Source organism: Mytilus galloprovincialis, chromosome 3, assembly GCF_965363235.1.
Source record: "Mytilus galloprovincialis chromosome 3, xbMytGall1.hap1.1, whole genome shotgun sequence".
NCBI lineage: Eukaryota > Metazoa > Mollusca > Bivalvia > Mytilida > Mytilidae > Mytilus > Mytilus galloprovincialis.
The window spans coordinates 85,975,322-85,989,580 of record NC_134840.1 but is presented as its reverse complement, the minus strand read 5'-3'; the positions used below and the strand labels follow the sequence as shown (position 1 = coordinate 85,989,580).

Here is a 14,259-nt window from a genome sequence, read left to right as displayed (position 1 = left end):
AGCAACTTATTGGGTGCTTTCGATGACGTCCGCTTAACTAATTGGTACACCTGGATTTCATTTCTTTCTAAATATACCCGTATTTTTAATTGTACATTTGTTTTGATTATCATCTTAACAGATAATATAATGCACACATTAGATAATTAAAGAAATAAAATATATATTAGTCTGACAATATGTTAAAGTCTACAAATCATAAGTTTAATTAAGTGGGTTTGGGGTAAGGAAAAAATATTGGACTTTGAAAAATTGATTGTTCTATACGTAAAACATTAATTGATGAAAAAATTGGAAAACGAACAGCAATATACTTTGCTACCAAAAACATAAATTGACACGTTACAGCTAAATTTCCGGATTTTACTTAATCCCCGAATTGAATCTGTAATTTACTTCCGGTTGTCAACCTTGACGAGGAAACTGGCCTTGGGAAGGTCGACATTACTGTGATTTATTCGATATTTAGGAACTGAATATTGCAGATCAGCAGTTTGAAGGTGTAGATTAAAATCATCATGGCTGCTAAACCTCAGACTGACCATGACAGACGCAAGCAAATTAGTATAAGAGGAATTGCACCGGTAGAAAATGTTGTAGATTTGAAGAAAGCATTCAATAGGCATCTCCACTATACTATAGTGAAGGATAGGAATGTTGCTACACCAAGAGATTACTATTTAGCACTTGCACATACAATAAGGGACCATTTAGTAGGACGTTGGATTCGTACACAGCAACATTATTATGAAAAAGACCCAAAGGTAAGTTTAAATAATTTAAAGTGAAAAAAGGTTGATGACCCATTTTAATTTGTAGACCAACAAGGCTACATGGATTGCAAAAATTTTAAGGTGCAAAAAATGAAGACAAGAGACATTTGATTTTGTACACAGTGGAAGGATCCCAGTGGAATTTGATTACAGCAATATAAATTATTGCTTTATTGCATTTAAATTTTTAATAGAAAATAGGTTTCTGATATTACATTGTATGTGGCACTGGCAAATCAAGCTTTTTTTTGGCAGAAAATCCACAATATCTATTGCAAAGATTTTCATCGTATTAACATAGTTTACTCATTTGATTTGCTTGTTGTGCTAGCATTTATTATTTACAAAAAGTGCTGAATGACAACCATTACAATCTTAGGGCGTTTTTATTGCAAAGAAACCAGTTTGAGTTTTGGATTCTGGTTTTGAAACTAGTTTGGAACCGGTTTGAAACTATTTCATTGGTTTTTCGTTTGTAATAAATGCATGGTTTTATCTAATGTAAAAATGGCTGAATTGTATGACATTAGACATTATTTTTATCAAACCAATCATGGGCCCTTGTCGGGCAAGATACAAAAACATCATACAATGATTATATAAACATTAGTGAAATACACAATATTATAAGTAATACACAAATAATAAATTGATAATATGAGCAATGTAGGATATAATTAAGGTAAGAGGCATTGAGTGCAATGAGGTCTATTTAATATTAAAAGAATATGATATAAAGTTTATTAATACGGAAACAAAAAGTAAAAATAGAACCAGGAATATAGTATCTCATTCTGCAGTAGTTCTCCTCATGACCAGTGCACAGCAGTGAGGGACTTTTACATCACAACATATTGTCCGACTTGTTTCTTGAATCAAATGCAGATGTAAGTGCAACAATTGCATATATTAACAGTCGTGCATCAAGGCTCAACTCTATGATTTGCAGTCTTCCTCTTGTTCAGAAAAATACAAAGAGAAGATGGAAAGCTCGGGTAGATAATTATGTTGAAGCAGTTATGCCCTTGTACCAAATAGATGACTTTAGAGAACGGTATTAGAATTCACAGAGACACTTTCCATGAAATTACTGAAAGATTATCTCCTTTGTTGTTGCATGGAAATCGAGATGGTTTAAGGAAAATTCCAGTGGATAAGCAACTGCGAGTGAAAACTTTTCCTATTGATATAGTTATCTGGATGGTCTTTAGGTGTCCTTATTAACCTTCAAGCAATATATGATCCCAACAAAGAACATGCATATCATTGATGTTTTCTGCGGTTGGCCAGGATCTGTTCATGATGCAAGGGTACTCAAGAACTCAATTGTGAACTGATGTGGACAATAATTTTATTTAATAACTTGTTTTAGGGAAATAACTTGTCCACTTACTTGGAGATGCAGCTTATCCGCTTCTTGATTGGTTACTTACACCTTTTATAAAAATTGTGCAAGTCAATTAAGTAGTCAAGCGCACCCATGAAGGTGTGCTTGAATAGTCCATATTTATGTAGTAATTGTGAACTGATGTGGACAATAATTTTATTTAATAACTTGTTTTAGGGAAATAACTTTGACATGTAGTACTGCATGCAGTTATCTCCTAGGTACATGTATCCATTAAGTACCCAATTGTCAATTGCAAATGTTAGAGTATATCATGTAAAATGTACCTGGGGCGATGGATTTGGTTTTGGATTTTTAATAAAATCAAGAAAATTTAAAATGCTTTGGATTTTTAATAAAATTTCAAATTTTCAAATATTTAGCATTGAAACAACAAAAGGGTACATATATAAATCTTAACAGGTTGGGGATTTTCACCCAAATGTGTTATCATGGTCATACATGTAGTATCCCGTTTTAGTCTTGGATATTGGATTTGAAATTTACTGTGCCAATCTTTTTTCATTCATGGGAAATATTGCAAAGTGCAAATGGTTTAGTAAGAGGCTATGACTTTTGATTAGCAATTTTTCTGAATACCGCATTGTTTATTGGTTTAATCCCTTTATTGTGATCATTGAGATGCTGATTTTTAGAGGGATCAATCTAGCAACTCATTTGTTTTCTTGAAAAGTCTTCTACCAAAAGTTGCTTTTATTGTCTTAGTCTTATTTGACCTAAACAATGTAAACAAATGCAATATTCAAAATTTTAGTTTGGGCTATAATACACAAAACATTATGACATTTCAAAATGAGATATCTGTTAGAAAATTTAAAAGTTGACATTTGCTTCATGTCCTGACACAATTACACATATTGATATTAAGTAGATGTAAATGTATATGTCAAAGGAATTTTTTTCTGTTAAGTTTAATATGTAATTCTCTTCTCTAAAGAAAATATGTGCACCTTCAATTTTCATACAGTGTACATTGTCCAAATAATTATAATGTCTGAAAAGGCTATTTATACTCTGTGAACATGGTGAAGTGAAGGTCTTGTGAAGTATATATATTCTAAAATATATTAAACATTGTTGTTTAATAAAAAAAAAATGAAATAGCCTTTCAAGACTTTATCATGTTTATGGCTATTGGACTTAATGTACTTCATAGTCTGTTTAACGTACTGGAGACAGAGTGCCAAAGGTAGATAGTCGACACAATTAAAACTTGACTGTACAGTGTACACTGTAACATAAAACTGCATCCATGATCAATGCCCCAGTGCAGTGCCTGTATTGTAAATGCTATAACGGGGTTATTATAATCTTTCACATTATTTTGTCATGTCACAGATGCAATGCAAATTTACTTGATGTACATGTACAGTGAAATCCCCTGTATCCACTCTGCAGGTGATAGATTCAATAGTTTATTATTAAAGTCTCACCACATACAACATGATTAAAACAAGATACAATTATAAAATTAATTATACAGTAAACATAGTTAAAACAATTAAATACATGTATGTGCCATTCTTAAAAGAATTATGAGAGACTATTAAAATACAAATAATACTTATTCGATTTATAAAATACTACAAATACAGTAGTTAATGATATAAAATACTGTTTCTCCTTGTTAAAATGTTATTGCAGGTTTTGGCAACAATATTACAAATATTGGTATTTTTAAACATATATATAAATTTTTCTTCATCAGACAAGTTTAAAAACATATCATTATGACACAATATATCAATAAAAAGTGCATGTCTTAGATCTTATCATATGACACATACTTTTACTAATAAGCTGTCTTAACTGTTTAGTCAAATTCACAGTACATGTATACACATTATTTTTTCAATAGTACATTTTGTAACTGAACAAATGTTTTGAAAGATTTTTCTGAAGACTTTACTTGAGTATTTTAGAGGCCCAAGGCCAATGGCCTATAGTGTTTATACATTTTTTACCCATGTGTGATTAATTAAAATTATATAAAAAAAATTAGGAAATGTGCACATGCATGCTAGATTGATATTAATGAATAAAGAAGTACTTACACCAAAAAAACTAATAATAGGAAAGAGATAAACTAGTATTGGATACAGTATAGTCTTCACTCTTCACAATGAGTGCAATTTTGTATGTACATAGATACTACTTATATCCTGTATTTGTCATATTCACTTAGAGATAGACAATCATTTATAATGTGTACTAAGATTGTACATTATACTGTAAAGTGGCTGTATGGAAAAGAGGATGTCAGCTAAAATAATGTCTTCTTTGTCCTTTTGTTAAACTGTAGTACAAACATGTATTATTATAAAAAGATGATCAAATTTAAAGTACTTAAGCTAGATATTAGCTGTTATTGTTAAGAAGGTTATTTTCAAATATAAGATTTTTTAATTATTATCAGAAAAGCATGTCAATAAAGAATATTAGGGAAAGTTTTTAAAATTCTCCTAGAAGTAGTACTTTTCATGTTGGTGCCAGCTTTTGAAAACTTAAAAACTTTGAAAAATTCCCAAAGAAGGATTTTTAAGAAGCAATATCTGGAAAGTTGATATTTTTTTGAAAAACTTTAATTTTTTTGCTGCAAGACCCATTGGTGGCCTTTGGCTGTTTTTTTCTGCTCTATATTTGGGTTGTTGTCCCTTTGTCACATAATACATTTAGTGTTTCCATTCTCTGGTCTATTAGATAAACTTGCATTGAACTCATTGAAAAATAGATTTTAATTTGTTAGAAGTTGTTTGCATAGAACTTTGTAAGTAGAAAGGACTGGTTCATATAGCATAAACCCAATCTGTGAAAAAGATTAATTTTATTTTGGTATTATGTAATCAATGTACAGCAGACATAGAAGAAACTTCAAACATCAAGTGAAATTAAATAAATGAAATATGAAGGTATTGTTGTCAATTACTAAACATATCACTGATTTCCAGATTTCATTCTTACTTTTAAATGAATATTCTGTCTGCATTTTTAAATTCAAAGCCAACTGCTTACCCTCTTTGGTCTGTGCACATGTATACATGTAAACCGGTACACACATTGTCCTGGAGTTAGTTTTAAGTAGAGTTACTCTCAAAATAGTTATGATATATCCCCAGATTTAAACAAAAAATATATCTTTGTTAAAATACATAATCTTGTTACAGAATTTCAAGTCATGCATTCAGAAATTGGGGTTAAAGAGGCGAAAACCGTTAAAAATACTAAAATAAGGCAAATTTTGTTAATTGTAAATGCAGATCAACATTTTCGTTTTTACACCTTTAGTTTTAATAATTGTTGGCATGGTTGGGGAGCCTAGCCATGCTAAAATTTCACCCAAATATAAATTAATATCATCCCAGCTTAAGACATGTAGAAAAGTTTCTACAAATGAAATGTCACTTCGTGTGAATTCATTAATCATAAGAATTACGTAGTATAAAAACATGATTACATTTGTGTGCTATTATTTCAATAAGAAGAAAAAAAACATTAATGCATTAATCATTTGTGTAATACTATTATATTCTGAGTGTGCATTGAAATGCTAAAGGTACAATAAGATCTCCTGTACATGTAATGACAATTAATGTGCTACGGTTCATTGAACTTCCACCCAGTTTAGACTAGTACCAGTCTGAGTCTATTTATATTCAATAACAATAATACTTGATTTGAGATATCCAATAACTATTATGGTGTTAGGAACTGGTTTAGCCACAAGTTAAGCTGTACTTTTCCAATAATTTTCCAAGTCCATAGAAGTTTTCCGTTATTTTCTGTAGATAGGTTGACCGGATTGAGAAAGTGTGGCATACATAAATGATGATATACATAATTATAAAAAATATATATGTTAAGGTAACCTCCTTTCTTTTGCAATTACAGAGTTATATGTACTTGTAGAACATAGATCTGTAAATGCAATAGGCCAAACCATGTTAATTTTTGGTTTAATGTATTGCATGAAAATAAAATGAAGTGCTAGTAAATGAAAGTCAAGACTAATGGACCATTTTTTATGGTTTTATATATATAGAATAAAACAGGAATTCTGTTGATGTCAAAAGCTACTCCGACATGGATCCCAAATGTTTTCTGAAAAATAAAAAAATATTGCAAATGAAAAAAGTATTAGTCATAATATACCTGTTTAACATGTTTTAAAGGAAACTGCTGTTTGGCATTATTTTTAAAAAGACATCTTATAAGAGTGTGTGATAACTATTTATTACTATTTTTTTGTGATAAAACATGTGCAAATGAATGTGTATTTCTGTTAGATACACTGAATTTATCTTTCTGTGCCCAAAACTGGTAAGGCCCTAATCCTAAGATCTTTTGAAATATTTGGGCTTTATAAAGTTATTTTTTAATCTTTCACAGACTACCCAAGTATGTGGGAAAGTTTTTTCATATTAGAATTTAGAGAGTTTAAAAAAAAACAAGAACAATGTTGACATTGATAATTGGTTTAGGAACGACTGGCAAACTATCTGATTTCATAATAAATAAAAATTATATATGTCAAGAATGGCTCTTGACAGTTTCTTTTACAAATTTTATAGTACTATTGCCTGCATCGTTTAAACAGTCTATTTACTAAACAGGGTTTTTTATCCCAGTTTTTGAAATCTGTAGAAATAAAAGTGTAAGCTATATGTTGAACATAATAGACTTAAGGTGGTAATGTTTTCCTTTGGGAATGAATTAAACAAAAGACAATATCATTTTATCTTTTTAAACAACAATGATATATGTATATATAAACAGTATTGATTTTCATCCATTCGTGCAGAATATAAAAAGGATTAAACTTTTCGAAATCACTATATTTAGTAAGTTATAAAAAACTGTGGGAGTATGGGTATAATCTGCTAAATCATCATAAATAACAGGAACAAGCAAACAACCCAAACATAAACAAGTATTAAGCAAGACCTACAATCTTTTAATGATGTGTACTTTTCACTTGGTGTATTTTAATCACTTGGTGTATTTTAATATTATATTCTAATGATTTATTTTGGATTTAAAAAAAAATGTAATAAGAAGTCATTGACACATTTATCAATATCTAGTTCAGTTGGGATATTTACCTGTTACTTAATATAAGTTAAACCTGGAAATGTTTTAAAGTTGCCTTGAAATATTGCTAAAACATTTAAAAACCTTGAACTATTATAACAGTGGTCGAAAAAAAGAGAACATCAAGGTCATTGATGTTAATTTGCTTTAGGTTGGCAATCACATACATACAAGTATGAACCTTTCCTTATTTTATACTCTAAAGTGGCCTATAATCTGATGTACAGTAGTTGTCGTTTGTTTATGTAATTTATATGTGTTTCTCGTTTCTCGTTTTTTAAATTTTATATAGATTAGACCGTTGGTTTTCCCGTTTGAATGGTTTTACACTAGTAATTTTAGGGCCCTTTATAGCTTGTTGTTTGGTGTGAGCCAAGGCTCCGTGTTGAAGGCCGTACATTGACCTATAATGGTTTACTTTTTTTAAATTGTTATTTGGATGGAGAGTTGTCTCATTGGCACTCACACCACATCTTCCTATATCTATATATGCACATTTTTCATTGTCCTTTTTCAATATGTCGACCTCTAGTTGATAGTCTAGATGTCTTATATATATATTGATAATTATCACAGTAAAATTTACAAGCTTTAAACCAGTACTTCAAACCAAGTTTGACATGATTTATATCTTGATGTTTTACAACTGGGAACTAGGTGTTGATGATGCATGTAGATCTTTTATAGTATCTGTTAAATTATTAGATACATTGTACTTTATATTCCTTTAGTGATTTAAAACTTAACGAAATGTTAGTGATGAAGGTTTTTCATTGACTTCTGGATGTCTTGTATTTATTGTATAGGTAGGATGCTGTCTCATTGAAAAAATATACCCGACATCTCCATTTATTCATATTTATACCTTTAGATTTCTGTCTTTTTTGTACATTATTTGTGAACCTGCCAAACATATATATGTACAGTAATCCTTTAGTCGGGACATTTAAATCTCTTGATAATAGAAAGGGCCTAATAGTTATAGGATAAAATAATATGTGTCAATATCCTGATGAATTTGGGAGCAACTTGTAGTGAATCAGATTTAAGATCTTATGTTTAATATTACATCCCTTGAAAATTCCAACAACCTCAGATATATATATTTGTGTTTTAATAATTTTGTAATAATGCATGGTCTGCTTATTAATTAAATATTTAAGAAGGAAAAGTATAGGTTCTAGCCCCAGAAAGTAAAGACTGAGATCCGCTATAACTTGTTAATTTGTTAAGTTGATTTTCATAGGCATTATATATACATGTATATGTACATTCTAAAGTATATATATCTTAACTTTCTGGTCTTGAACTCGTCCTGAAAATGTATGAAATTTTTGCCACTGCTTGTTAAACAACCAACAATAAATTAATCTGGGGTTGAAAGAAAAAAATAGTCCTTGAGAATAATTGACCAAATTCTGTTCTGAAGCTACAAAAAAATGCTTTCTAAAGCAAAAAAGAAAATAGAAAAAAAAAAGAATTATGAAATTAAAGTTATTTATTATCAAAATTATTTTTAATTTCAGAGAGTATATTACTTATCTTTGGAGTTCTACATGGGACGTACACTAGCTAACACTATGGTCAATCTTGGAATTCAATCGTCATGTGATGAAGCATTATATCAGGTATGTTGATAAGTTCAGTAAGGTGTACAGTAGAATTAGGACAAGTGAAATGTACCCTAGCCATCACTATGGTCAATCTTGGAATACAATCATCCTGTGATGAAGCATTATATCAGGTATGTTGATAAGTTCAGTAAGGCATACAGTAGAATCAGGACTAGTGAAATATACCCTAGCAAACATCATCTTCAGTCTTAGAATACAATCATCATGCAATGAAGCTTTATATCAGGTACTGTGGATTCATTATTATTCGTTGGATACCAATTTTCGTGGATTTCGTGGGTACCGGGAAACCACGAATTTAAATATTCAACGAATTGCAAACTTTTTCAAAGGAATATATGCATACTTTGTCAAAACCACGAAATTAAATATCCACGAATATGCAAGTTTTCCTCAAACCACGAAAATTGATACCCACGAAAATAAATGAATCCACAGTATGTTGATAGGTTACGTAAAGTGTAAGGTAGAATCAGGACTAGTGAAATGTAGCCTAGAAAATATGTTCAATCTTGGAATACAATCATCATGTGATGTAGCTTTATATCAGGTATGTTGATAGGTTCAGTACTTAAGTAAGTAGAAGAATCAGGACTAGTGAAATGTACCCTAAAAAACATCATCTTTAGTCTTGGATTAAAGTGATCATGTGATTAAAAATGATATCAGTTAAATTGATAGGTTTACTAAGGTGTAAGGTAGTATCAGGAGTAGTGAGATGTACCCTAGGAAACATCATGTTCAATCATATAATACAATATCCATGTGATTAAACATTGTGTCAAGTATATTGATTGATACAGTTATGATAGTATTGCCAGATTCATTTGGAGATTACAGAGTAAAAGGTTGTGTGGACAAATACAAGCCAAACATTTAAATAATTAAAGAAGTATATCCTGTAAAATGATATGTACCACCAGAGAGACAACAATCAGATTCTGTAAGTGGTCCAGGGTTGTTAATCTTAGAATTAAGTCAGTATATGAAAAGTGGCATTACAACAGGTATACACAGTACGGTTTACAGCTGAAGAAGTTTGTTAAATTTTGTAGATTTATTTTTAACTTTTATCAACCTTTTGACAAGGAAGTAAATCCTGAATGTAACACACACACATATTTGAACAAGTCCTTCCCAATCTTACATTTTTCAGTATTTTAATTAATGCTTAACATGCAGTATGTGAAGAGTACTTGTATGTAATTCTTGTATGTAATTATTCTTTAGCTCAGGATTGTGAGGGAACTTTTTTCCAAGGTCCATTGCCACCACACTAAGATGCAATTGAAAGCATGATATCTTGATGTTGAAAACTATTCTGTACATGTCATGTAGAAGAAAAATCTGTATTTAATGATGTGATTAAGTACATTTCATTATTTGTTTAGGACTGTTAGGTCCAAAATTGCTCCATAGTTGAATATCTTTACTTTAGAATTCATTGAGATAAAATTAATGTAACTTTGTAAAACAAGCAAAGGGAGTAACTCTTTGCTAACCAGCAAGGGAAGTAACTCTTGAAATGTATTATATTTTATAGTTAGGATAAATCCTGAATGTAACACACACACATATTTGAACAAGTCCTTCCCAATCTTACATTTTTCAGTATTTTAATTAATACTTAACATGCAGTATGTGAAGAGTACTTGTATGTAATTATTCTTTAGCTAAGGTTTGAGTGGGAACTTTTTTCCAAGGTCCATTGCCACCACACTAAGATGCGACTGAAAGCATGATATCTTGATGTTGAAAACTATTCTGTACATGTCATGTAGAAGAAAAATCTGTATTTAATGATGTCATTAAGTACTTTTCATTATTTGTTTAGGACTGTTAGGTCCTAAATTACTCCATAGTTGAATATCTTTACTTCAAAATTCATTGAGAAAAAATGTAACTTTGTAAAACAAGCAAAGGGAGTAACTCTTTGCTAACCAGCAAGGGAAGTAACTCTTGAAATGTATTATATTTTATAGTTAGGATTAGATATAGAAGAACTAGAGGAGATAGAAGAGGATGCTGGTCTGGGTAATGGAGGACTTGGTCGTCTGGCGGCATGTTTCCTTGATTCCATGGCAACACTTGGGCTGGCAGCATATGGTTATGGTATAAGATATGATTATGGTATATTTGCACAGAAAATAGAAAATGGTTGGCAGGTTAGTACATTTCTTAAATTATAAAGTTCATTTTGCTTTTATTTGTCAAAGGAGAAAGTTGTTTCTGAAGTAAGATATAACATCACTATGACAAAATTTGAATAGTAAACTGTAGTTATCTAACTAAAATGATACAGAAGGAATTCCAATAATATAAAAGCATGCATTTAATTTGTCTTGTTTCTCAGACTAATTATTGAGATTATATTTAGGGTTGACCTTTGAGCTGAAGGTCAAGTTACAGATGTCTTCTGGCCTTTTTCACATTCACCCCAAAGCATATATTCATAATTGTCATGATCCAATCTTGCCAGTGCATCATAGGTTGTGTTGATGTGAGTCAGCTTAACACTCTTTAACCATATACATTCTAAAATGCCATAATAAGACCTTTCTAGTGGACCATAAATTCCGTTACTGAAGTGACTCTTTAGATTAAGAGGAGACATATTTTAGACCACTAAGTATTCCTAATAGTACAAAAAACATGTACTTTTGATGAATTAGCAGATTTTTTTTTATCATCCTTATCTTGTCACATTTTTCACATACATGTATACCATGTATACATGTAATAGTCATCCAATTTAGTATAAATTGTGAATCAGTCAAGCATTTTCTAAAGCTAGCTCTTCTTATGTTTAATTCATTTCTTCAATGATGTTGGTAACAATGAATTATTCATGGTACATTTTTAACCCAAAATATTATTTCCAGTACAGATTCATTCTAAGTACAATGAAATAAACTCCTGAGAAAAGTTTTACAATTTGTATAAAAGCAAAAAAGTAAAATGTTCTGAAGGTCAGAAAAACTTCCTGGCAGTGTATTGTTTATATAATATTTAAAGCTATTTACTTAGAATTTAAGCTGACTTTTAAATTTATAGTCAGTTAAAATAAGAAAAGCAAACAATAGATTATATATTTTCCCCTTGGATTTTACTTGTGATGTAGCATGAATAGAATAGTGTCAGCAGAGTATTTTAAACAAATATCAATCATTCAGGAAATTTATTGTTTTTGAAGCAGAAAAATGAGAAAAGGTTAAAATCTGGTCCATGATTGCTTTTTTAATTTAAGTATTGAATGTTCTTTTTTTTCCAAAATTTGTCAGTTTTAACATGTTCAAAACCATATGTACTGGTACTTGTTGTTAGGTAGAGGAACCAGATGAATGGTTGAGATATGGCAACCCATGGGAGAAAGCTAGACCAGAATATGTACTTCCTATCAACTTCTATGGTAGAGTTGAGGATAATGGGGGAAAGAAAAGATGGGTTGATACACAGGTAATATTGTGATAAAATTAGAATGTAAATTTTCTGCTATGTCCTCTCACAACATTGTAAGATGGATTTCTTTCATATGAGAAATTGGACCAATGACAAAAGCCCATTTTCTACTTCCCATTAAACCAGAATTGTTATTTTGGTTGCATTTTGAAGGTTAGGTTCTTAAAGCATAGTTCAAACAGGAAAAGGGTCTTGGGAACTTAAAGAATGCACCAATAGCAATCTAGTAGACAGTTGAAACTAAAAGAAAACAAAGTTTAAATCTGGGTATGAAGCAGTGAGAAATATACTGCAGATCATATCTGACGGGGAAAGATGAGCTGAAACAGGAATTATATTTCCCAATAAATAAAATCAATATTTATTTTATCATTCAAAATTTGACAGTTAAGAGGAAGACTATCGTGCCAAAATGTGTAAACCAGGAAGCTATGTTTAGTGCATGTGGGTGTCATTTTTCTAAGCTACTTTACTTATGATGTAAATGAAGGAGAAATATATATTATTAATTAAATTATGTTGATTTAAACCACCTTTTTATACGACCCCAAACATTTTTTGGGATCGTATAATGGTATGATGTCGTCGTCTGGTTCGTCTGCGTCGTCGTCGTCCGAAGACACATTGGTTTCCGGATAATAACTTTAGTTTAAGTGAATAGATCTTCATGAAATTTTTTTTAGAAGGTTCAATACCACAAAAGGAAAGTTGGGATTGATTTTGGGGATGATGGTCTCAACCGATTAGGAATTAGGGGCCCAAAAGGGGCCCAAAACAACCATTTTTCTAGTTTCAGGATAATAACTTGTGTAGAAGTATTTCAATTGCTCTGAAATCATACCGCAATGTTTAAAACCACAAGTAGAAGGTTTGGATTGATTTTAGGGGTTATGGAGCCAAAGTTTAGGTATTAAGGGCCAAATAGGGGTCAAAACAAGCTTTTTTCTAGTTTCAAGACAATAACTTATGTGTAATTGTATGGATCTCTCTGAAATTGTACTACAATGTACCATATAACAAAGGGGAGGCTGGGATTAAGTTTTGGGTTAATTGCCTAAAATATGTAGGAATTAGGGGCCAAAAAAGGGCCAAAAAGAAGCATGTTTCTAGTTTCCAAACAATCATGACAATAACTTGTGTTTAAGTGTATGGATCTCTCTGAAATTGTACTACAAGGTTCAATACTGCAATGGAAAGCATGGGATTGAGTTTAAGGGTTATTGCTCCAAATGAATATTGTGACCAAATTTGCCCCAACTATTCAGGGTTCAACCACTGGGGTCGTATAAAGCTGCGCCCTGCGGATCACCTGGTCTATATAATAGCTCTGTTAAAGAATAAGAAAAAATAATGAATGAAGTTATGACATTAACCATGTAAACAGTTTTTTCAATTTTTGTTTACAACATTTATGTCAAGAAAGCAAGATAGTAGTTTGTCAAACCTTCATGGAAAACAGAAGCTTTATTATGACCAAAAGATAGAGTTCAGTGCAAAATTGTGAAATCTTTCCCCCATAAAGGACTCGCTTGAAGGAGGCAAAAAAGTGAGACATAGGTATGCTGTTACCCTGGTGATATGGCTCAGCCCTATCACTCAGTCATGGTCTATTGACTTTGAAACTTTTTCTTAGTTTTTGTCGAGCCTGCAACTTTTGTTTCAGAAAGCTCGACATAGGGATAGTGATCCGGCGGCGGCGGCTGCGGCGTTAGCTAATTTCTTAAAAGGTTTATATTTTAGAAAGTGAAAGACCTGGATGCTTCATACTTTGTATATAGATGCCTCATGTAACAAAGTTTCCGTCAGTCACATGTCCAATGTCCTTGACCTCATTTTCATGGTTCAGTGACCACTTGAAAAAAAAGTTCAGAATTTTTGTAATGTTGAATTCTCTCTT

General features: G+C 31.1%; 1 protein-coding gene across 2 annotated transcripts in view; it reads left to right on the top strand.

Moving 5' to 3' along the window:
• Positions 1 to 390: 390 nt before the first annotated feature.
• Positions 391 to 14,259, top strand: part of LOC143069231 (glycogen phosphorylase, muscle form-like) — a 29,828-nt gene continuing 15,959 nt past the window's right edge. The window contains exons 1-4 of one of the 2 annotated variants that reach the window (XM_076243763.1): positions 391 to 764; positions 8,796 to 8,897; positions 10,886 to 11,068; positions 12,228 to 12,359. In XM_076243763.1, coding sequence (XP_076099878.1) covers positions 519 to 764; positions 8,796 to 8,897; positions 10,886 to 11,068; positions 12,228 to 12,359 — 663 coding nt within the window. In that variant the 5' untranslated portion in view covers positions 391 to 518. Of the gene's footprint in view, positions 765 to 8,795; positions 8,898 to 8,955; positions 9,014 to 10,885; positions 11,069 to 12,227; positions 12,360 to 14,259 lie in introns of those variants that run through there. The other variant, XM_076243764.1, reaches the window with a different exon arrangement.